The sequence below is a fragment of the Vipera berus genome (assembly GCF_964194415.1).
Source record: "Vipera berus genome assembly, chromosome: 6".
In the NCBI taxonomy this organism is placed as follows: Eukaryota; Metazoa; Chordata; class Lepidosauria; order Squamata; family Viperidae; genus Vipera; species Vipera berus.
In genome coordinates this window covers 68482446-68506557 of record NC_138208.1, presented here as the reverse complement: position 1 = coordinate 68506557, position 24112 = coordinate 68482446, and the positions used below count along the sequence as shown (strand labels likewise).

Sequence of the window (24112 nt, the reverse complement as noted above, 5' to 3'; positions counted from 1 at the left end):
ACTATAAAATGAATCAGGTGGATGTAACAAAGTTTGAACTAGGAGTGATGGCATTTTCGTTCAAATCTACTCCCAGATCTGGGTGACAGGGCCAGTCACACAATCCTCAGTTCAGCATACCTCATAAAGTTGCTGTGGGTGGGGGGAAATGGTGTGCTTTGGTTTGAGCAAATGAACAAAAGATGGGACATAGAACCAATAAATAAATAAAGCATACATAGAAAACATGTGTGACATGACTGAAAAAAGGGAAATGTAAGTTTAGACTGCCTCAACAGAAGTAGAGTTTCCAAACTGGAATGTGATTGTACTTTACTGTGCTTTATTCAGAAGCCATTTTGATTGTTGTGTCCAGTTTTAAGAAGGATTCAGAGAAGCTGGAATAGTTTCACAGACGGATAAAGGGGAGGACCAAGGGACTAGGACCTTAATCCTTTGAGGAACCAAGAGTATTTAGCCTTGGGAAAACTGAAGGAGAAGAAGATTGTTGTTGTTAGCTGCGAAGTCGTGTCCGACCCATCGCGACCCTATGGACAACATTCCTCCAGGCCTTCCTGTCCTCTACCATCTTCTGGAGTCCATCTAGGCTCACGCCTACTGCTTCAGTGACTCCATCCAGCCACCTCATTCTCTGTCGTCCCCTTCTTCTATTGCCCTCGATCTTTCCCAGCATTAGGCTCTTCTCCAGTGAGTCCTTCCTTCTCATTAGGTGGCCAAAGTATTTGAGTTTTAGCTTCAGGATCTGGCCTTCTAAAGAGCAGTTGGGATTGATCTCCTCTAGGACTGACCGGTTTGATCGCCTTGCAGTCCAAGGGACTCGCAGGAGTCTTCTCCAGCACCATAGTTCAAAGGCCTCAATTCTTTGGCGCTCAGCCTTTCTTATGGTCCAACTTTCACTGCCATACATTGCAACTGGGAAGACCATAGCCTTGACTATACGCACTTTTGTTGACAGGGTGATGTCTCTGCTTTTTAGTGTGCTGTCTAGATTTGCCATGGCTTTCCTCCCCAGGAGCAAGCGTCTTTTAATTTCTTGGCTACAGTCCCCATCTGCAGTGATCTTGGAGCCCAGGAAAATAAAATCTGTCACTACCTCCATTTCTTCCCCATCTATTTGCCAGGAATTGAGAGGGCCAGATGCCATGATCTTGGTTTTCTTAATGTTAAGTTTCAACCCAAGTTTTGCACTCTCCTTCTTCACCCGCAACAAGAGGCTCTTTAGTTCTTCTTCACTTTCTGCCATTAGAGTGGTATCATCTGCGTATCTTAGGTTGTTGATATTTCTTCCGGCAATCTTAATTCCAACTTTTGATTCATCTAGCCCTGCCTTTCTCATGATGTGCTCTGCATATAAGTTAAATAGGCAGGGCGACAGTATACAGCCTTGCCGGACTCCTTTCCCAATTTTGAACCAATCAGTGGTTCCATGTCCAGTTCTCACTGTTGCTTCTTGACCCGCATATAGGTTTCTCAGGAGACAAATAAGATGGTCTGGTACTCCCATCTCTTTAAGAACTTGCCACAGTTTGTTATGATCCACACAATCAAAGGCTTTAGCATAGTCAATGAAGCAGAAGTAGATGTTTTTCTGGAACTCCCTAGCTTTCTCCATGATCCAGCGTATGTTGGCAATTTGATCTCTAGTTCCTCTGCCTCTTCGAAATCCTGCCTGTACTTCTGGTAGTTCTCGATCCACATACTGCTGAAGTCTAGGAGAAGAAGATACCACTCTTCAAAAATGGAGGTGGGAGTGGGGAATGACTCATGGACCGGACCGTCTTCTTCATTATTCCAGAGTGCAGAAATAGGAATGCTCCTAACAAAAAGAGCAGCGGGATACCAGAATCAATTCCCCAGGGAGATGGCGGCTCCATTTTATTGGGTGTATTCAGGCAGAAGGGAGACCTCCATCTCTTTACAGTGCTTCCAGTTTGGATTCCACACTGAGCAGGGGGTTGAATTCAATGGGTTAAATGATAGCCTATCTGGGAAACCCCCTCCCCATTCTTTTTCCCTTACAGAATTATAATGCTGGAAGGAACCTCACTGAAGTTTAATCCATACCCAAAGTGAAGAACTGGCTCCTGAATCGACACAACTGGAGCACTTTTCCAGCCATGAAAACAGTGCTTCTTGGAGCCATATTTTCCACTGCCCAAAGGGATCCCCTCTAAGGTTTTAGCTGCAGCTTCCACAAGCAAAGGGGCTAATATTAATTTATGAATTACATTTCTATACTGTGTTTTAAAATCCAGAGTAGATTTTTAATATAATATTTTTAAAATAATCTTTTTGAAAGCTGCAGTTCTCTGCCTAATTATTTAACCTGAAGCATCCCTGGACACAAATGAAGTTTCTTTCCAGCAAACATAAATTTGACTGTACTGTATTATATAACTATTTCATTATGTTTCTGATTGCTTAAATTTCTTGCCTTCATTCTTGGGTGCTCTGTATGAAATAATATTTGGGGGCAGAGGAAGAACAATAAATTACTAAAAATAAAAATAAATTTGAAAAAAGAATAGCATCTAAAAAGATGAGAATAGGAACTACCAAGCAAAACAATATAAAAAAGGCTCTAACCCATTCACTTTGATGTGAAATATCTTCATGATTCAGTTATAATTCTCTTAATATATAGGTTCTATTTCACAGATTTTGAACTAAAGCTCTGATTGCGAGTTTTTATTTAGTATGCCACAGGGGGAAAAATTCCCCACTTTTCCATGTGAGTTTTGTTGCTGTCTGTTCCAAGATTTACTCACTTTGGGTCCTGTTTATCAAGCAGCATCATTTAAGAGACCCAAGAAATGAACCTTCTCCCTGGAGATATGTATGGATTCAACTTACCAGCCCTTAAGTGAGCATTAACACTAGATAGATAGATAGAGAGAGAGAGAGAGAGAGAGAGAGACAGACAGACAGACAGACAGACAGACAGACAGACAGACAGACAGACAGACAGACAGAGTCCCAAAGCTGTTGCCACCTTCAGCTGTCTATGAGATTTTGGGTTGTTTGAGAAAATTTGAGAAAACGTTTTGCCCTTAATTCCACCTTGATTGGAGTACTGTGTATCTCCTCCCTGCGGTGTGAGTTTCTGAAGGGCAGCTTCATACCCCTCTCCCCCACCGCCTTTAACTGCTGGGTACATTGGGATTTATTAGTCAGACTTCCCTTCCAACACTTTCTCCTAGCTTCAGCTTTCCAACTTAACTTGGTCCCAGGGCTTTGATCTGCAAATTTTCTTGGGCCCTAATTCATCCCTGCTCTCCACTCCCTTAAATTAAAAGGAAAAACAAAACGAAACGCTGGGCATACGAAATTACAGAGAAGTTGGATGTTTGCTTAACGTACTGTAAGTTTTCCACCAACGTTTCTGGCTTCCTCTGAGTATTTTCTTATCTGAAGGCTGGGCGGGGAAGTTGGGGGTGGGGGGAGAACGCTTGCTACTTGTTTGTCTACCTTAAGGGAAACGGGGGGGACGGGAGGCGGCAGGAGGAGAGAGCCAGCGAGCCAGAGACTGCAGGGAGAGAGGTCTTTTTCTGAAAGCACTTTGGCTCTGTCCATGGTCAAAGTAATTCAGCCGTAATCCCCCTTTCTCTTCCTCTCCTGGAGCTCTATTCATATTCTAATCACAGCTTTTCCTGCTCTAAACCAGCCACTTTATCGGAGACCCAGCTTTGCTCGGCTCCTCCGTTCCCTGCGTGGCTCTCAGAAGCGCCTTCCAAAGAGACGCCCCACTTTCGCACAGCTCGGCTGGGTTCTTTTCTGCGCGTCCGCCCCCCCCCCCGAACCTCTCAGCGCCCACGACTTGGCGGTGGGCATCCCTTGGGCGCCCTGTCTCCTCTGCCCACGCCGTCCTCGAGGATCCTTTCTTGAACTACTTGTGGCACACACACACAAACACACACACACAAACACACATATATACGTGTGTGTGTGTGTGTATATACATATGTGTATCTATGTGTGTGTGTGCATATGTGTATCTATATATGTGTATCTATACATGTATATGTGTGTATACATATGTGTATCTATATATATGTGTGTGTGTATATATATTGTATATATATATGTATATGTATATGTATATATATATATACACATACAATACACACACACACACATACATACATACACACACACACACACACACACACACGTATAGTCTGTATACTATATACACACATGCCACACACATAGGTATGTGTATATGTGTGTGTGTATGTGTGTGTGCGTGCATATATGTATGTGTATGTGTGTGTGTATATATATATATATATATATATATATGTATATGTATATGTATATGTATGTATATATATATATATATATATATATATATATATATATATATATATATATATATATATATATATATATATATATGTGTGTGTGTGTGTGTGTGTGTGTGTGTGTGTGTGTGTGTGTATGTATGTGTATGTATATGTATGTATGTATGTGTATGTATATTTGTATGTACATATACACACATGTATGTGTGTATGTGTATATATGTTTATATGTGTGTATACACATATATACATACCCAGATACATACATACACCTGCGTATAGACCCATCTCTGCGTCCTGCCTATCTCCAAAGCGCCCAGGACAGGAGGCCACCGCCCAAGCCCGGCTCTATTCACTTTTGGGGGGTGGGGGTGGGGGAGAGAGGTTAGTGAACGTTGGGGCCACCTTTGAATATTCTGCCGGGCGTATTTTCGGCAAGTGCCAAGCCACGTCGGGGGAAGACGGAGAGGGCCCGGCGTAGGAAGCCCCCGGAACACCCAGCGAGAGGCGGGGGGGGGGGGGCAGGGGCTCTTTTCTTCAGAGCAAACTCTCTGGGGGAGGGGCGGGGGCAGCCGGGCCGGAGAAGGAGGGCGAAGTCCGGGTCGATCTCAGCCTGTCCTGAGCCAAACGTGGGCGGTGGGGGGGGGGCAGGGAAATGGGGCGAAGGGAGTCCGGCTGAGCGGGGAACTTTCACCAAGACCAGCCTTCCCGAAGGGCGAGCGGGGAGGGGGAAGCTGCCGAAAGAAGTGTGGGCTCACTCGCCGAAGAGCTCCGAAGTCTCTCCCCCCCCCCTTTGCCGGAGGAGCTCTTTTCTTATTCAAAACAGTGGCACAATGGGGTTCACATTGAGCCTTGCCACATCCCCATCTGACTAGCAGCCATTCATCAGGCTGGCCGGCCTATCAATGACATTTCTCCCATCAGGGCTCCTATAAAATCACGCTTTTTCCCATGAAACATCCGCAAACATTTTGACGGCTCCGACGTTGCCCTGCTGGATTTACTGAGGGTCTTTCTCTCTCTCTCTCTCTCTCTTTTTTTTTTCTCTCTCTCCCCCCACCCCTCCCTTCTGGCCTCCCCCATTTCTCTCTCTTCTCTCTCTCTCTCTCCAACACACACACACACACTCACATACAGACCCCCCCTTCCTCCCCCTCGCTCTCGCATGTCCCTCTGAGCCTAGGGGAACTCCCCAAAACGCACCTCGGACGTTGGGGCTCCTGTACTGTCCATGGGATCAGCATGCATTGTGGGTTGCTGCAGGAACCTGACATGGATTCCACAGGTCAGTCCAAGCCGTCGGGGCGGCCCACAACATCCCATGCTCTCGGGAAGGAAGTAGCCGGGAGCAGAGAGGAAATTTGGTGGGGATCCGACCTGTCAGCCTTCTTTTCCTTGGATCCAGGCGGCTCGTGGGGTCCCAAAGCCCGGGCCTCACTCTCCAAGGCTGGGTGGGAAGGATTGGGGGGCCACCTTCAACTCTCTTTGCAGGCTTCTAACAGCCCAGGTCGTTTTAAGGGGGAATCTTCTAGGGTGGAGTTTACTTTGAGGTGTCACCAGAATGGAAGTAGTTACAAGGAGAGACGAAACTTTGGGGAAGGGTGGATGACCCCTGTCTGAGATTCCCTTGCAATTCAAAGGTGATGAAGAGAGAATCTGGAGGCTTTTATTCTCAGGACCAATAACCTCTGCCTGGCTTAGTAGTTGAGGGGCCCAGGTGGGGAACGGGAGTGGGGGGGGAGAGGAGGAAGCCATAGGAATGCTTAAGATTATGGGGCTGGAAACCTTGGCCATCACCTTTGCCAGGTTTTGATGCTCCTGTTCTGGAGGAGGAGGAGGAGGAGGAGGAGGAGGAGGAGGAGGAGGAGGAGGAGGAGGAGGAGGAGGAGGAGGAGGAGGAGGAGGAGGGCTAGTTAATTCTTAAGACAAATCTTTACTTTAGATCGTAGGCCTTTGTTGGGATACTGGACCGCTATGAAGCAACTTTCATCAACTTTCATCCAACAAAATTCTGTATTGGAATTAATCTTATTAATTGCTATGGCTCTTAACTAAGTTTAGAATATCAGCTTTATCTCTCTCTTTTTTTTCATTCGTGTATTTATGATCCCCATCAGCGCCGCAGCCCTTCTTTGACTCCTATTGGATTCTCTGCGCATTCCAGATCTGTTGCTTTAATCTCACCCTGGCTACTCAGTGGCAACTGATCCAGTTCTCAAATCTGGAGCCTCTCTGCTTGGAGGCACCAGTGAAGCAGCAAGAAGTGACTGTTGCTTTGTTCCCACAGGGACACCCCAAATGAGGTCTGGGTGGGCGGTTAGCTTGCACGAGGCGCTGGATAGGACTCTAGGCGCAGAAGCTGTAAAATCTCAGCAGGTGCTGAGCAAAGGCAAAAGGGGCGGGTGGAGGGAGCTTATCTCTGGAGATGGAGCTAGGGCAACTTTTCTCTCTATTTATTTTAAAACCGTCCTTTCAGGATGTAATTTCTTGGTTTGTCGACTTCTCGAGGCTACCCCATGAAAATCAGTGGAGAAGTTCTACAAGAAGGGATTTGGGGAAAATACAGCATCTCAGTTGCACATAAATTTGGAAGTTAGATCTAAACGGGCCTTTTGAGAAACCTATAAGGCGGGGGGAGGGGAAGACCTTGCAATAGTTGAATAGCTATCTGGAAACGTGCCTGGAAATCCATAGGAAGCCAAAGGAAGGGAGATCAAGTGATCCGGTTTGAAGGATCAGACCCCGGCCCTTAACCTCAAAGTCTTCAGTAGTTTCTCCCTACTCTCCACTTCGATATTTTAGAGTGGAAGTTTTAACTCTGTTTGCTCTCGCTCTCCGTTTTGGGGGAACTCTCCCCCCTCAACAAAAAAGCGTGGGGGAAAAGTGCCGGTTTTTTGTTTTTTTTTTTAAAAAAGAGAGCTGAAGGGCGCCCTGGACATCTCGATGAAGAAAATTTACAAGAAAAAGATTTCAGGGTGGGGCTGGCTGGGAAATGATAAGAGCACCAACCGGCCTATTGCCGTTAGGATCTGGCCAAAGGAAAAGAATGCCAAAATAATGAAAATCAAAAATCCAAACAAATAAAAATACCACGAACGAGGGAATCCGAAACTCCAACGTGGTCAGATATGTTACCTATCAGAATTTGAATTTTGAAAACGAAGCGGGGGGAAAGGGGACAGGGGCGGCTGCTGGACTCTTCCCCCCCCCCTTTTAAAACTGAAACTTTCGCGAAGGCTCTTTCGCTGTGACAAACAGCGCGATGTTCAGGAAAAGGGGCGGTGGGAACGGGGTAAAACCTAGCCAGAGGTGGATAGTGACGGGGGTCGTAGGTCGGCACCTCCGCAGCAGAAGGACCGGGATGCCTCCACCCCCAGCCGGACCGCCGGGCTTTTTGCTGTAAACCCCCAAAGTGGAACAAACCCCAACGCCTTAGAGGTGATCCATAGCGGTGCAAGTCTGGAGATCCTGAGCCATCATCCCGTCCCTGGGCGATTCCTCCCACGCCGGGGAGCCCACGCCTCGCCACCCTCCAGCCTCTTCCCGACCGGATAACGGGACGCCTCGTTCGCCGGGCCAGGGCGCCACGTCCCCGGCTAGCTGGCAGCGGGATTGATTAAGATAATATTAATCAGGAATCACTTTCCCGACCTTGCTCAACAGATGGCATGGAAAGTGGAGCTTTTGGCTTTGCCCCATTCAGGAACTTTCGCCTCCTTTTCAGAGGACTTAATCCAATTAGGCTTTCTTCAGTTGTTATGTAAAGAATCCTTTTGCATTGGCGGAGAAATATGGCTTCATCGGGGGAGGGGGACGGGGGTGGGAAGGCAGCTCGCTTTAATTTTCTTTCCGGCCGTTCACATCTCTTCTCCAACCTATCCATGCCTTTAAAACGCTCTTTGGGGAAATCAGTTGGAATCTGAAGGCTTAGTTGCAGTTTGCTGATATCTAGTTTGTATCAAATACTAGGGCGTCTCTAGAGCAGTTATAACGCCAGCAAGTAATAGTTAAATTAATTACACATCTGTATAATTAACAAGAACAATTGTTGTTAAGCCATTTTGAGCTAACTCTAATCTCATTTTGATTTCAATATACATTTCAAACAAGGTTGACTCAGCCAAACGTGGCTAAATCAGTTTAAACCCATGCAACAAGTTGATCTATAAAACGTATTTGCCCAGTTCCGTTAGAGCACAAATTTCCTTTGGTATATGATATATTGGGACGCTAAAATCTAAATGTAAATTAAATCGAGAATGTATCACATTAATAGTGGTTAATTTGTAACCGGGGTGTGTATCTATGTTTTTATTTTATTTTATAAATATGAACTGTTGGCAGGCAGGAAACTTAACTCTGATAGTTAGGCAGATCCCTAAATTCAATGTCTACCAAAAAAATTGTGAAAGAAAAAGAGAGTCCTTTCTGTTAAACAGTGATAAGATTAATTAATGGATTAATTGAAGTGGCCAAATTGATAGAAGCAGCCAAACTGGAGGTCCTGACCTGGGATCATTCCAGAGTTTATTTTCAGAATCCAGAAGCCCAGGAAAAGTGATAGAACTTTCCTTTTCTCTGTACCTCCCCGCTTCAAGACATTGATTTGTTAGAAACAATTATTTTAATACACTGCTCAAGAATGTCTGGTGTAGATGTCAAGGCAAATATCTTAATGCATGTAGGTGATAAAATGCAGTGCCTAAACATCTGCTATTAGGATATACAATAGGAATTCTAGGTATAGAATTAGGCAATGTTCGAAACTGAAATTATTCTTATAACCACCCCTCAATGCTTTAGATATAGATAGTTTACTAACTATATAAACTGTCAGGCCAGCTGACTTTTGGAGACTTCCTGTTAATTTTCTTTTGCAGAGGTCAGCAGGTGTCTATCCCTAAATCCTGTCCAAGTGGCACTTTAGTTCCAGGAAGGGTTCTTGAGTCTCGGGATGAAATTTTTAAAACCACTACCTATTGCTGTACCTTATAATACACACTGGATTAGACTTTGGTGAACCAAGGTTAGCCATTTCATTGTTATTAGCTGCTGACCCCTTTTCTTTTCCTTGTCCTCTCCCAAGCCCCCCACTGCTCTTGCTAAGGAAAAATGTTTGCAGAACCCAGCTCGTTTGGCAGTGATGGTTATTGACTGTCTTTTTCAATGAGAATGAAATGAAGGCATTACCACACAATTTGGAAAAAAACATCCCTTGGATCCTCTTTGTTGTAATTGGATAATGAGAGAAATGGAAAGTGAGCAGTATGTGAGAGGGTTATTTATAATCCAAAATTTGTGAGCTGAATCCCTAAAGACAGAGGCATACTCATTACAAAAGGTCTTAACTGGCTCCTCAGCCCAATATGGTCAGTCAAAGGCTGTTTTCTCACATTCTAATCTAGACCTATTTTCATTTTAGACCTACCTTTCATGTTTCACTTATGCTTATTGGAGGTTCTATCTTTTTAAAAAATAAATAAATAAATAAAGACCATAACTTCATTTTTTAAAAAATTGTGGTTAATTTCTGCATTCACTCTTTTAGGAAAGTCTGTGAATTTATTGATATTTGTAAGATTCTTTCCCATTAAGCATGCAGAGGCTGTTTTACAATGATTGAAGGAAAAGGAAATGCTGGGTGCCTGGTAGAGAGAAAACCAGAAATTCCAGAACTGTTTAACAGTTCTCTACTTAGTGAATGAAACAGAGGATTTGAGAAACCTTTGTGACTTTCCAACATAGGAAGATACTTCATAACCTATCCAGTACACATTTTATTCACCAGTCATGATTTCTTGCAATTTATAAATGTGTCTTGGCAACTACAAAAGTTTAGGCTTCAGATAAGCAAGAATGGGCAACTCAAAAGGGTTTTATTTAAATGTCTGCAAGCTGGGCAACAAAAGCTATGTTTCTATAACTTTTTCTTAATCGTATCCATGAAGAACATATTTGGGCGTATCTTTTTCATATTGTGATACTTCTCCCCCCCCACCCCGCCACCCCCACACCACCATAGTCTGTTAAGGCAAGGTTATCCAAACTTTTTAAAATCACCATTTCTTATTTGCTCTTTCCTCACTGAACAACAATAAGTTTTCCAATTTCATCTGAGAAAAAAATGAACATTTCTAATCTGTGAGATGTTTGAATCATTCAATAAGATGATAGCATAGATAATGTTTCTCCATCATCCTCTATTCTGCAGGATATCAGTTGTATGTGAAATGTATATTTGGCTGTTGAATTCTGTTTACAAAATGCTGAATTTACAGACATGTGTGCGAAATTGGTTCTGTGTTGTCTTCTGATTTCAGATGTATTAAAGAAAGAAATCAGTGTATTGTTAAAGTTTAACAAGCTTAAGATCCATTATAAGGGAAGGCATGTGATTAAAGAAGTTGCAGTTAAATATATATATAACAACACCATGAGAGGCAATATTGATCACAAATTCTGTTTTGGCTCAGACAACGTTTGGCATTATGCAATTACATTTGGGTATCATAAAGTTCCTGCATACAGAAGGGAGAATGAAGCAATGGATAAAGTGTATTTAGTAAATCATATAAGGTTTACTGTTTGCTTGAAGACAGCATGGTGGTTTTTCACCAATCTTACTAAAGAGAAGGTCTTATTTGTACGAGTCCTCCTAAATCACACTGAAAGCTTCCCATTCATTTTCCTACCTTGAAATAACCTCAGTAGGACTCCAGGACTATGTGTTGGGGAAGGAGGGATATAAATTCTTGTCTATGTTTAGAGAAGTATTATCAAAAGAAGTGGGAGGGAGGAAAGGGACCACAATGTTCTTTGCTTTTGCTTTCTTTCACTCTGAAGCATTTACTCTGTGTGTGTGTCTGTGTGTCTCTGTGTGTGTGTCTGTGTCTCTCTGTGTGTGAAGTTATTACTTGCCTTGGACAGATTTAACTGCATGGGTACCAAAGAGCAGAGGGAGAAGCAAACAAGATATAATTGAGAGAAGCATCTGACTCATAAATTGTGAGCAATCCTGATCCCTTTTCACAACAGGCAATAGAGATTCTGTTCCTCACAGAGTTTTTTCATCTTCGGTTGGGTGGAATGAAGCAGTGGCCTCCAGCAACTGACTTTGAGTGTAGGAAATAGCAATATGTTGTTAGTTTATAGGTACCCCTTGACTTGCAACCAGTTTCTTAATGAGTATTCAAAGTTCCACTGGTTTCTGGCATTTATTTTTGGTTTTCAGTTAAAAAAAGAACACCTATTGGGGAAAAGGGATTCAGTTAATGGCTGCTATAAAAACTGTCAAAAAAATCAGATCTGATTATGTGATGCTTTGACTTATGACCATAATTCCAGGCTCAATTACAGTTATATGTTGAAGACTATCTGTAATTGTTCATGGCTGCATTTTTACAAGGAAGCATAGACAGAAGTGGGATATTTGGATTTAAGCATATGCAGTGTGGCTGGGTATGAGTGTTTTATGACTTCACTTGGGTCATGGATATTTTTGCCGTCAATGCTAGGGTGAAAAAGCCAACATTTTTGTTGTTGTTGTCCTAGGCAGAACTGAAATGAAGACTGGCTTGATAGTCTGGTTCAGTTAAAACAGCTTCCTAATAACTATAGTGGTATTTAGAATCAATTTAATTGTGAAATCATAATGAATTAATGAAAGTGTAAACTATATAATTCATTTTAGCTGGGGCAGCATCTGGCTTACCAAGCAGAATCAAACCTGGTTAATATTGGGTTTGACTGGGTTTGACTGAGAAATTAAAAGGATCTTGGAAAAATGTAATGGCATGCATCATTTCACCTTGATATTAAAAAAATAAGAGAGTCAACTGAAACCAATCTCAGCTTGAGAATGTTGCTACCTTTACATAATTAAGTTATAAATACTATAAATAGCTTGCAAAGTTTATAATTAATTTATAATTGATATATGTCTATATTAAAATCCTTGTAATAAAATTAATTTATAATTAACTTTGTCTTGGGGACACAGTTAAACAATTTAAATAACTTATTGTATGCGATGGTGTTACTATTGTATTATATACAAAAATACAGTAAAATAACAAGAAAATAAAACATTATCTTGAACAAACTATTTAACACATCTTGTAGAATAAGGTGGGATTTTGAGTTGGTAGAATTTGAGCCATAACACTATAGTAGGTATAGGTATGATAGCGATAATTTCAAAGTCCTTGCATATGAACAATTTTTTTTGACATGTAATAAATCATATGCAAAAATGTAGCCTATTTTGTGTAATTAACTGCTATATTGGGGAAAGGATGTAACATAATCTTCTCATTAATGTAGTATTCCAGGGTGCTTTTTAAGTGTCAAAATCATTTGTTTAATGCTGCTTGAAGAGATACCTTTAAAGTTCTATCAACTCATTCTACTATATAATATACAGAGGGATGGCAAATAGAGTTTGTGTGATGTTTTGGATCTGGTCCAAAGAAATGTTTCAGAGTGTATATGGGCACCAATGTACTCATCTGTACTTCTTTAAAGTGGCTATGTTTTTCTCCTGAGGATCACATAGTTGCTGCAGATTGCTAATTGCCAATCAAAGGCCTGGTAAAGATGCAATTGCTTTAAAGAATTGCTCTGAAGAACTTTTTTTTCTAAATTTCTTCCCAAGTACTGCATAGTCTCAGTGTAAAAATGCCTTGTTAATTTTTGTTGCCATTAATTTTAGATATGAATTGCTTTTCACTTCTTTAAAAACAGAGCTAATGTTTGCTTGAGTGGCTTCACCTGCCTCACTTTTTAATACATAATATGCATCTTTACTTTAGTGCAATGTTTCTCAATCTCAGCAATTTTAAAATGTGTGGACTTCAGATCCCAGAATTCCTCAGCCAGCATCTTCAAATTGCCAAGGTTGAAAATATTTTACTAGCAAAAAGAAAGAGTTTTATGCTCTTTGTGTGGTTGCCTGGCTATGAAAAGGTCCTTAATACTGAAAGAAAGGAGGGTGAAGGTAAGTAACATCTTCAGTGGAGTTTATAACACAACACTGACACTGACACCCCCTAAACTCCGCTGAAGATGTTACCTAGCCTGGTAACGAAACGTTTGAAAACCAACCCACAAGTTCAGAGAAAGTACCTTTACCCTCATCTTACACCTGAGCTGCAGTTATTTGCCACTATTGCAGGCTGAAAGAAATATTATCTGTGGTAGTAAATATATGATTAAAATTTGGTTTAGTTTAGTTTAAAATGTAATTTTTCATTTGCATTCTCATTCCTATTAACAGTCTGGCATTTTAGATTCTGTGTTGAAACTAATGGGTTGATACTAAACTTAGCACGTAATGACCTACTGTAGCAACGTTGTGGCCCATCATCAGTGCTAGATTTGATTGAAACAAGAATCTTGTTTATACGGGATTGTTTGGAGAGAGATTCAACTGATATTGGTATTCATAGTACATTCCTTGAGTGTTTTTAACTTGCTTTGGTCTTTGACTGTAAGAAACATTGACTTGACTTGATATTGGCATTTGTGGATTTGTATATGAGACAGGAGTGGGTGGCCATACACCAAGTTACTACTACAAGTGCTCTTTAACATCAACTTATTGAATTCCATACAACAAATGTAAAAAATAAAGTCACAGGGAAAAAAATAAAATGTCATATAAATAATTTTGAATTAGTAAAGGATCTACAATTCTGGACTGAAAGAATGTGTCACAATGACTGGGTTGACACAAGGCGAAGTTGTAGCATTGTTTGGTTAGTTTTAAAACTGTATACATTCAGTTACTGGAGATGGGAAAGCATGTTTTTGGTTTAACTCAGTGAGTGAGTCAATGTATCTTAGTGCACAAAATATTACTAAAACAATGACTTTGTACAAGTACTACAACCAAGCAATATTTATAGTATTTGACTTTGCCAGTAATAAAGTTTGATATTTTAAAATCTAAGTGGCCGTGGTACTGAATCTCTCTTTCCACCCATTATCTGTCTGTCTGTCTGTCTGTCTGTCTGTCTGTCTGTCTGTCTGTCTGTCTGTCTGTCTGTCTGTCTGTCTATCTATCTATCTATCTATCTATCTATCTATCTATCTATCTATCTATCTATCTCCCTTCCCCCCCCTCACACACAAACATGCACAAACATACACACCTTCCAATCAGCGTTCACTCCTGGTGATGTCACTCAGGTGGTTTCATGTTGTGCTAGAACTATTAGCAAGATGCCATAACCACTACACAAAAGTGGCTCTCATATACATCGATATATAAATATATGCATATGTACAGTGTATATGTGCATATATACATATAAATTTCCAAAACCCTTCTACACAAATCAAAATATTATCTCTAAATCTTACACACATCCAGTAGTCCTTGTGTTTACTGCTCCTTCACATTCCCTCACATACAGAGAAAACTTTACAAGGAAGAGTAAGTACTAGCAGGTTTCCATAGCCACAGCCTTGCTCCTACTAGTGACATCTCCATGGTGATTGCCGAGAGTTGAATTTGGGGAGGGGGTGGTATTGTAGAGGGAAACAGTTGCTTGTAATTATGGGAGGGAAGAAGGCAAAATATTATGAGTTTGCAGTTCTGCTTTAAACAGGGATTGGAAGCAGGGGGCACCCGAAGAGTGACTGTGAACATACAACAAAGGAGGAAGGAGGGAACCAAAGGAGCAAAGATCCAATGGAGAGCACGCTTCCCTCCCTCCTCAGACAATACAGAAGGCCCCACTATTGACTGTGAAATGAAACTGTCCAAACGAGAAGAGAAGAAACCCTGCTGAAGCAGTGCTCAACAAACAATTCTTAATCACTCATTAAGAATGCTGTCCAAACAAGCTTCGGAGAAAGCAGTCTCCATCTTTCTCTTAGCCATTTCAAAGCATGGGATTCGCTTCTGCCGAATTGTAACTGGGAAGCTCCTTCCTTCCTTCCTTCCTTCCTTCCTTCCTTCCTTCCTTCCTTCCTTCCTTCCTTCCTTCCTTCCTTCCTTCCTTCCTTCCCATGGCTCCAGTGGTGGGATTCAAATATGTGAACAACCAGTTCTCTGTGTGGTTGCTGCTTCCAGAAGTCCATTCTGGGCTTGGGCAACAAAAAATTAGCTACCATTGCTGCCTAAGTGGTGCGAACTGGCTGAATCCCACCACTGCATGGCTCACAGTTGATGTTTTGAAACTCCTTTGATGGAGGTATCTTGATTTCTTGCAATGCTTGCTGTGAGTTTGCTGGGTAACACTGAAAAATCTTGAAAAGGACAGGGTGATATAGAGCAAAATAGACACTCAGGTTATAGTCCTGTAGAATTTACCTGATAATTTGATCAAACATTTTGTTTTCTAAATATTAATCTGCTGTGTGCTTTTCTTTGTCAGAGTTGTGTGGCATGCCTCTGATGTCATAACTGCTAATGCACTATGTTCTATTTATTGGTTCTTCCCATGTATCTGTCTAGCTAATGTGGAAACATAATGTTGTACTAGATTGGCTTGGGGATTGTGCTTAAGAGAAGCCTTCAGGTAAAAGGGCAATCAACCTGTATTAAATATGAAAATGGTGCTGTTGCTGTTGTTGTACTGAGTTAAGTTCATTTCCAGTTGATCTTCACAGGACGAGTGTAAGTTAGGGTCCATTCATTTATCATGGACAGATCATGCTATATGTTGCAAATATATATGGGTTTACAGCTAATTCAGAATTTAGGACGCAACTTCAGAATTGAAAGAAAACTTCTGGAATGTTAAAAGTATTGTGCTTAGCAATTAAGGAATTTCTAAGACTTGATTCCTTAAGGGTATTAGGCATTGTTCATATTGAACAAGGATGGCAATCCATAATCATGTGCACAGAAATTTCAGAGCTGTATGTTCATGAAATCATACACCAAATTACTTCATATATTCACTTGTTTGGTTTTGGCTTAATGTTCAGCTACTGTTGTTTGTAAACAAAGGCTTGTGCTTTTGCATGCATTGATTTAATTAACCATGCTCACACAAAATATGATTTAGTGGAATGTGTGAACCTGATCATATTCCTTTAGCTTTCCCAACTGTAAAAATTGGAGAAACCAGTACAGATTCAGTGTTAGTGAAACCACGTATTGTTCAGCACTTGTGCACCTATCCTTGGTGCACTGTGTATGTGTGTGTGAAACTATCTTTACACCAATTAGCAAGTGCTGCTTGTTGCTGGTTTTTCCGGGCACCTCCCCATGGTCACATTATCAAAATTCAAATGCTTGACAAGTGACTCATATTGATGACGGTGGCAAGAAAGGTTGTAAAATGGGGCAAAACTCACTTAACAATTTCATATTTAACAACAGAAATTTTGGGCTCAATTGTAGTAAATCTAGGAATACCTTATACTGGTTATTTGGTCCTGTTTTATAGGGTATTTAATTAATATTATCTGCTCAGATTTGTTCCAGCAGCATGGGCAGCTATATACTGTACATCTAACAAAATACAAAATCTTTCACTATTTCATTTTTATAAGCATCAAAGAATGAACACAATCTGATAAAAAAAATTCTGTTAATAAAATATATGTATTTTGTTAACATCAGTAATTCCTTTTACTTAAGAATTTAGCAAATGTTTATTCCGGGTGCTGTTTTTAATATGATATACCATAACTTTGTTTTATAGATAAAGTTCCCATTATCACAAGCAACATTTGCAAAGGCAACGAAGAGTTAGCTTGTGACTGATGGTTTTGTGTGACTCATAGTCACAAACTGTCATTTGTTTGGCTCTGCTGACACTTGTTGAGGTTCATATATAACAGGGGTGTCAAACTCAATTTCATCAGCATTGCGGTTGCCCTCAGGGGGCCGGGTGGGTGTGGCCAGGGTGGGCATGGCCTACTGGGTGGGCGTGGCTAGAGTGCGTATGGCCTACTGGGTGGGCATGGCCAGCTCTACATCGTTCGCATCAAGGATGCCTATGGGGGCCTGGGCAGGAGTGGGACAGATCTGAGGGTCTCTGGCAGAAGGAGGGTCTCTGGGCCAGGGCCAAGGCAGTTCCCTCACTGCTTCCAGGAAGGCTTTGCGGGCCACATGAAACCACTTTGCGAGCCGGATGCAGCCTTCTGTTTGACATGTCTGATATATAACCTTAAGACTTATTTGGTATTGTCTGAATGCCATCGTGGCTTATACATAGCAGAAGGTATAAATCCAGGGAACTGGTTTTGTCACCAGATCATGGCTTAGTGTACTATTTGAACTCGGCTGCAGACACTTCTAGTTGGCACCTTATATATCCTAATGGCAGTTAGAGGGCTAGTCTGTCCAGACTTGTGATAAATATTTTAATATGTTTTTAGATGATTTAAAAATGATTTGGCCCCTGATAATCTATTTAACAAAAACAGCATCATCAATAAATTGGGCTTTGTTCCCTCAACTCCATTCTATCTTATCAGCAAGTTGCTGGCAATGGGAATATAACTTGAAATATTGTGGAATAGGACTTAATAGAGTATTAGGACAATTACCTTGAAACCTGACAATATCATATGGATGTCTGCCTCGTATAAACTGATGACTAGGGAGATTACTTATCTTGACCTGAAAAATAGCAAAATAGAAATAGAATTTCATTTCTGGAATAAGATCAGCAGTGTCTGTAGAAAAGACATAGGCCAGCCCAGCCCAGCCCCCACTTCCCCAAGGGGGGCACCTGGCCATACTTACCTCCTCCTTGAGGCTGCTGCTGCTGTGCTCACTTTTCTTGGGGGACTGCAAAACTGCTCTGGTGGATGATGCTTTGGGGCTTGCCCTGATCTCATCTTCCTCCACTGGAGACTACTGGATTCCTCCTCTCAACATTGCCTGGCCCCCCACAGGCATCCCTAGACGTGAGCAACATGAGTTGGCCACTTCAAGCTGGCCACGCCCACCCAGACACACCCACCAGGCCCTTTGAGGGCAACTATAATGCTGATGTGGCCCTCAATGAAATTGAATTTGATACCCCTGGCCTAGCACATCAGTTTCCTTTTTTTCATTCTGATCACTGATCATAATAGATCATGACATTATTCTGTTTTTTAAATGTTCATTAGAGTTTTGTGCTGTTACAAAGTGAAACATTATTAACATTTTGAGTTTTTCATTTCCCCCACATTTTAAAAGAAATCATTTCAGGAAAAATGTATTGCACCAGTTGAGTACGTTCTCAGTTAAGAGCACCGTTTTTCAAATTCAACAATACTCCCATGTTACACCTCTGCTCCGCGAGCTGCATTGGCTGCCAGTTGTCTTCCGAGTGAGATTCAAGGTTTTGGTAATGGTTTTCAAGGCCCTACATGGCATGGGTCCGGAGTACCTCGGGGATCACCTGCTGCCGGCGTCAACTTCCCTCCGCCCTGTGCGTTCCCACAGAGAGGGCCTCCTCAGGGTGCCACTGGTCAGAGAATGTCGGCTGGTGGCCTCCAGGGGGAGGGCCTTCTCTGTGGGCACCCCGGACGTATGGAATCAGTTGCCGGTTGAGCTCCAGACGGCGCCCGACCTTCGCTCCTTCCGACGCGATCTGAAGACCTATTTATTTGAACAAGCCGGCCTGGCCTGATGGGGGATGTGTTGGGGTTTTTTATTGTGGTTTTTTACATTATTATTTATTGTTTTAGCTTGGGCTCTGTATTTAATTCTCTTTTTAACTTTTGTACCTTGTATTTTATATGTGCCCTGTTCACCGCCCTGAGTCCTTTGGGAGAAGGGCGGTATACAAATATAATAAACTAAACTAAACTAAACTTTAAGATAAGTGGACTTTAACTTCTAGAATTCTCCAACTTCTATCAGCTTCTTAAGGCTACAATAAACAGCTGCTTGGAAGTAAGCCTTCCATTGCTTGGAAGTCAATGACCCTTCTTTTAAGTAAGCTTCTTCATAAGGTTGCAATGTAAGTGTTTTATTCATGTTAGAAATGTTGAGATTGGACAAAGAGGTGAAACTTCATTTTCATAAGTCATCAAAATTCTTACCAAATTATAGGCATTGCATATACAGCATTATAGATGAAGTCAACTTTTTTGGAGCCTAATGTATTGTGGGAACAAATCTCATGTAGCTAATTTATGGTCAGTGTGATAGAAACCCAGAAAATACAATTACCTGAAGAAACAATTGCAAATGTACATCACAGAATGCTTCTTATTTCTTTCAAAAAATGGAGAAAAGCACTATGAAAGCACTATTTCTATGTTTTCCAACCTGATGAGCCCAGATGTGCTGGAATTTAAATTTCCACAATTCCTGTAGATCATGTTGATTGAGTATATAGTCTTTTCTTACAATCTAGGGTACACTGAGTTGTGTGGGTTAGGACGCTGAGCTTGTCGATCGGAAGGTCGGCAGTTTGGCGGGTCGAATCCCGAGTGCCGCGTAACAGAGTGAGCGCCTGTTACTCGTCCCAGCTTCTGCCAACCTAGCAGTTCGAAAGCACGTAAAAATGCAAGTAGAAAAATAGGGACCACTACGGTGGGAAGGTAACAGCGTTCCGTGCGCCTTTGGCGTCTAGTCATGCCGGCCACATGACCACGGAGACGTCCTTGGACAAGCGCTGGCTCTTCGGCTTTGAAACGGAGATGAGCACCGGCCCCTAGAGTCGGAATCGACTAGCACGCATGTGCGGGGGAACCTTTACCTTTACCTTTTTAAGAATAATTGCAGTTTATTTAAAAGGACTCTTTAATGTTATGTTCTGATTTTCCTGAAATTTTCCAAGTAAGAGCTAGTCCTGAGGAGGGAAGGATATAGGTAGTCCTCAACTTACAACAGTTAATTTAATAAACATTCAAAGTTACAACGGCACTGAAAAAAGTGACTTATGACCATATTTCACACTTACCACCATAGGTCACCCCAAAGGTTATCTGATCAAAATGCAGATGCTTGGCAACTGGTTCATATTTATGACAGTTGCAGTGTCCTGAGGTCATGTGATCACCTTTTGTGACCTTCTGACAAGCAAAGTCAGTGGAGAGGCCAGATTCACTTAATAACTGTGTTTCTAGCTTAACTGCAGTGATTCACCTAACAAATGTGTCAAAAAAGGCCATAAAATGGGGCAAAGTTCACTTAACAACTGTCACACTTAGAAACAGAAATTTTGGGCTCAATTGTGGCCGTAAGTTGAGACTACTTGTACTGAAAAGAAATTGTGATCCAGTAGTGCAGCATGTGTATTGTGTGTAGAAGATCTTGGGTTCAATCAATAGCAGCTTCATTCTGTGCTGTGTGTTTGTATATAGACTGAGGGAGATGAATATTTGCCTAAGGCCATTGAGGAGTTGGTGGTTGAGACAAATAATCCATACTTCTTTAGTTTATACATTTGCACCATTATAGTTATACCATAACTTGGACTTATACCAAATAGACTTACTTATTCAACACACTTAATACTGAACTCAGTTTGACAATTACATTTATATTCATATAAGGTGTTATTCCCACAAAAGATAACAACGCCTTTAAATTTAGCTCAACTCCGGATTACTTCACAGACATCAGCAATAATAATTTTTCCTCTGTGACTTTTTCAAGCATGCTTAAAATAAACATTCTTAGCCTAGCAAATGATCATGGTATTTCCCATAGTCTTTATTCATATACAAATCAAGTCCAATTCTACTTATTTTTTTTCCAGCACGGCCAAGATGGTACTGCAACTTGAATTGAACAAATTATTGTATGATTTAATTCATGGTCTGGTTCACGCAATATACTTAGGCAATGGCTAGATTCCCTAACAATCTGAACTACAGGGTATGCAGCACATTTTAACTTAAAATGTTATATAACCTTGGCCACCTTTCTTTCAACTCTTGTTTGACATTCAGCAATATACCGGTACTACTTTTTATTGTATTACTTTCAACCATCCAAAAGCTTGAAGAGAAAATTCCCCAATGTGGTGCCATCAAGCATATTAATACTACTATGCTCAAAGAGTTTGAGACGGTTGTGGCTGAGACATCTCTAAAGCATACCATGACTGTGAAGATTGATTTATTCTATAATAATCTCAGTTTGAGTGTCATATCCTATGTAGCCAAAAGTTCAGCATCCAAAAGCAAAAGATAGACAACAGTAAGCTGAGGAAAACCTGAAAAAAATTCTAAGGAAAATACATAGAAGAAGATACATTGCTCTTCCTTCAATATAGCTCCATGAAAACTGAACACTTCGGAAGTTCTGGTGTGACTATGACGAGAAAAAAAATGAAATGGGAATATCACAAACAGGAGCACTCTAACTCCAATATTTTATTGCAGAACCGTTTCCTGTTTTCATCCTGTTGTACAAGAGCATTTAATTGCAAATAACATTTCCACACACACACACACACCACCATCCCTCCATATGTCTGGATGGAAAAATGGCTCCAACACAATATTTTGGCTGACTTGTCTAGCAATTCAAGTTCCACATTTAGGCGATCCAGATACCAAGGACATGAACTTTTTGTTCATAATTCTCTTCCATGAAGCCAAACCCGGTCACAAAGCTATTGCAATACTTCTTTAAGAGACTCACTTATGGGCTATTATTGAATGAATGCATGAATAAGACCGTTGCTTAATGCAATATACTGCATTTATTTTAACAAAAAAACGCCTCATATTCGTATGAACAACAAAGTTTTGTTCATTGTCTGACTATTTCCGCTTGTCTTTCCATTTGCCTGTATTTAATTGTAACTGAAATAGACTACACCATTGCATTTGACCCTAAAATTTAGAGCAGCTGAGTAAACTGTCTATTGGGCTGAAAGCTGGTATAATGGATGTTTTGTGGTTGAAGGGAAAGATAAGGGCAAATGCAGTATAACTGGGATAACTGCAACAATTGAGGATGGCAATCAGTTTTTCAATATTTGGGAGGATCTGTGGGTGTGCAAGGGCATTATATTTTGTTTGATAAAAATTGCTGTAGTGAGAATCTCTTTGTTATAGCAGTACCTTCAGCTTACTTCTCTTCCAAATTGGACAATATCATGGATGATGTTATGTATTCCCAGAATGCATTGCCAGCACAGCAGCTAAAACAAAATAGTTTTGTACATTATATAAATAATCTTTAAAAGGGGGGGTGGAAAATGATAGTATTTTGTTACAAGAAGTATTTTTAACAAATATTTAATGAATCTATATTATGTAACACGTAATCTATATTACATAGGCACAAGGCTAGAAGTCAAGGTAAGTTCAAGTCCCACCTTAGCCAAGGAAGTCAGCTGGGTGACTATGGGCCAGTCACTCTCTCTCAGCCAACCCACCTCACAGGGTTGTTGTGGGGAAAATAGAAGGAGGAAGGTGTGCTGGATATATTTTACTATTTGTAAAAATAGTAAACGTTGTTGTTGTTAGCTGAGAGTCATGTCTGACCCATCGCGACCCCATGGACAACGTTCCTCCAGGCCTTCCTGTCCTCTACCATCTTCTGGAGTCCATCTAGGCTCACGCCTACTGCTTCAGTGACTCCATCCAGCCACCTCATTCTCTGTCGTCCCCTTTTTCTCTTGCCCTCAACCTTTCCCAGCATTAGGCTCTTCTCCAGTGAGTCCTTCCTTCTCATTAGGTGGCCAAAGTATTTGAGTTTTAGCTTCAAGATCTGGCCTTCTAAAGAGCAGTCAGGGTTGATCTCCTCTAGGACTGACCAGTTTGATCGCCTTGCAGTCCAAGGGACTCGCAGGAGTCTTCTCCAGCACCACAGTTCAAAGGCTGTAAAGGTAGGAAATAAATAAATAAATAAATAAATAAATAAATAAATAAATAAATAAATAATCTTGTTTTTCTGAAAGTACTATTTTGCTGAAGACAGAAGAAAAAATTAAGAGGATGTAATCACACCTCTCCCTAAAAAGTTGGGTTTTTTTCTGTTTAGCCATTAAACTGCTTAAAATAGGCCACTAAGTAAGGGCATCCAGGATTAAAAAAAAAAAGTTGCTGGGGAAAGTGAATGAGTGAAGCCCTCACTATTTTTACACGCATCTCCTTGTGGAGCCCACTCCCAGTTCAGCTTTCCTAAAATAAATGCCCACCTATTCTTCCCAGTCCCGAGTCTCTATTTTGCAGGGCATAAAATAAGATTTGGAATTTTGCAGGCTTCCTTTTGGACAAAATTTAATTTCTGCTTAGGATTATGAATTCAATTGTATTTATTTAACTTTATATACCTCTTCATCTGGAAAGGCAGAAAGTGGCCAACCACAATAAAAAGTAAAACCAAAATTACCAGCACATTAATCACACAATTTAAAATAGATAAAATTATATATATAGTAAATCCATTAAATCTATAGGAGTGCTGCTTTAACACATAATCAGTAGTTCAAAGTTAAGCTATGATTCCAAAACTTACATTTCATGCTATAGCCAATGTGTGCACTTGGAACGGTTCAATTTATGGCCCTTTCATATAGTCACTTACTGTGTCTTTCTTATCTTCTGCAGCTTTACAGTGCTGGGTAAGTGTCCCTATTTTTCACCTCCTTCTTCCCATATTCTGTGCAATAATTCCTTTAACTAGCCAATGAGGGGAACAAAAGACAAAATAAATCTAGTTACTTCCAAGTACTTTTCATCTGTAACAAAAATAAATAAATTTTATTTATTTATTTATTTATTTATTTAATTTGTATACCGCCCTTCTCCCGAAGGACTCAGGGTGGTGAACAGGGCAATACAAATCCTGAGCACTTGCTGGGTAAGAGAAACAACAAACTGTACTCTGACTGTACTTGGTGCAATTGTGAAAATGCTAAGTAGAAGAGAATATTAGGAAG

At 40.9% G+C, this 24112-nt stretch overlaps 1 protein-coding gene across 1 annotated transcript in view; it reads left to right on the top strand.

Annotated features, from left to right (window-relative positions):
* Positions 1-5546: 5546 nt before the first annotated feature.
* RFX4 (regulatory factor X4) overlaps positions 5547-24112 on the top strand; it is a gene marked incomplete at both ends in the record, with an annotated part of 88502 nt that continues 69936 nt past the window's right edge. Inside the window, one exon of the mRNA XM_081332043.1 lies at positions 5547-5589. Within this exon, the coding sequence (XP_081188169.1) occupies positions 5547-5589 (43 nt within the window). The remainder of the gene's footprint in view (positions 5590-24112) is intronic.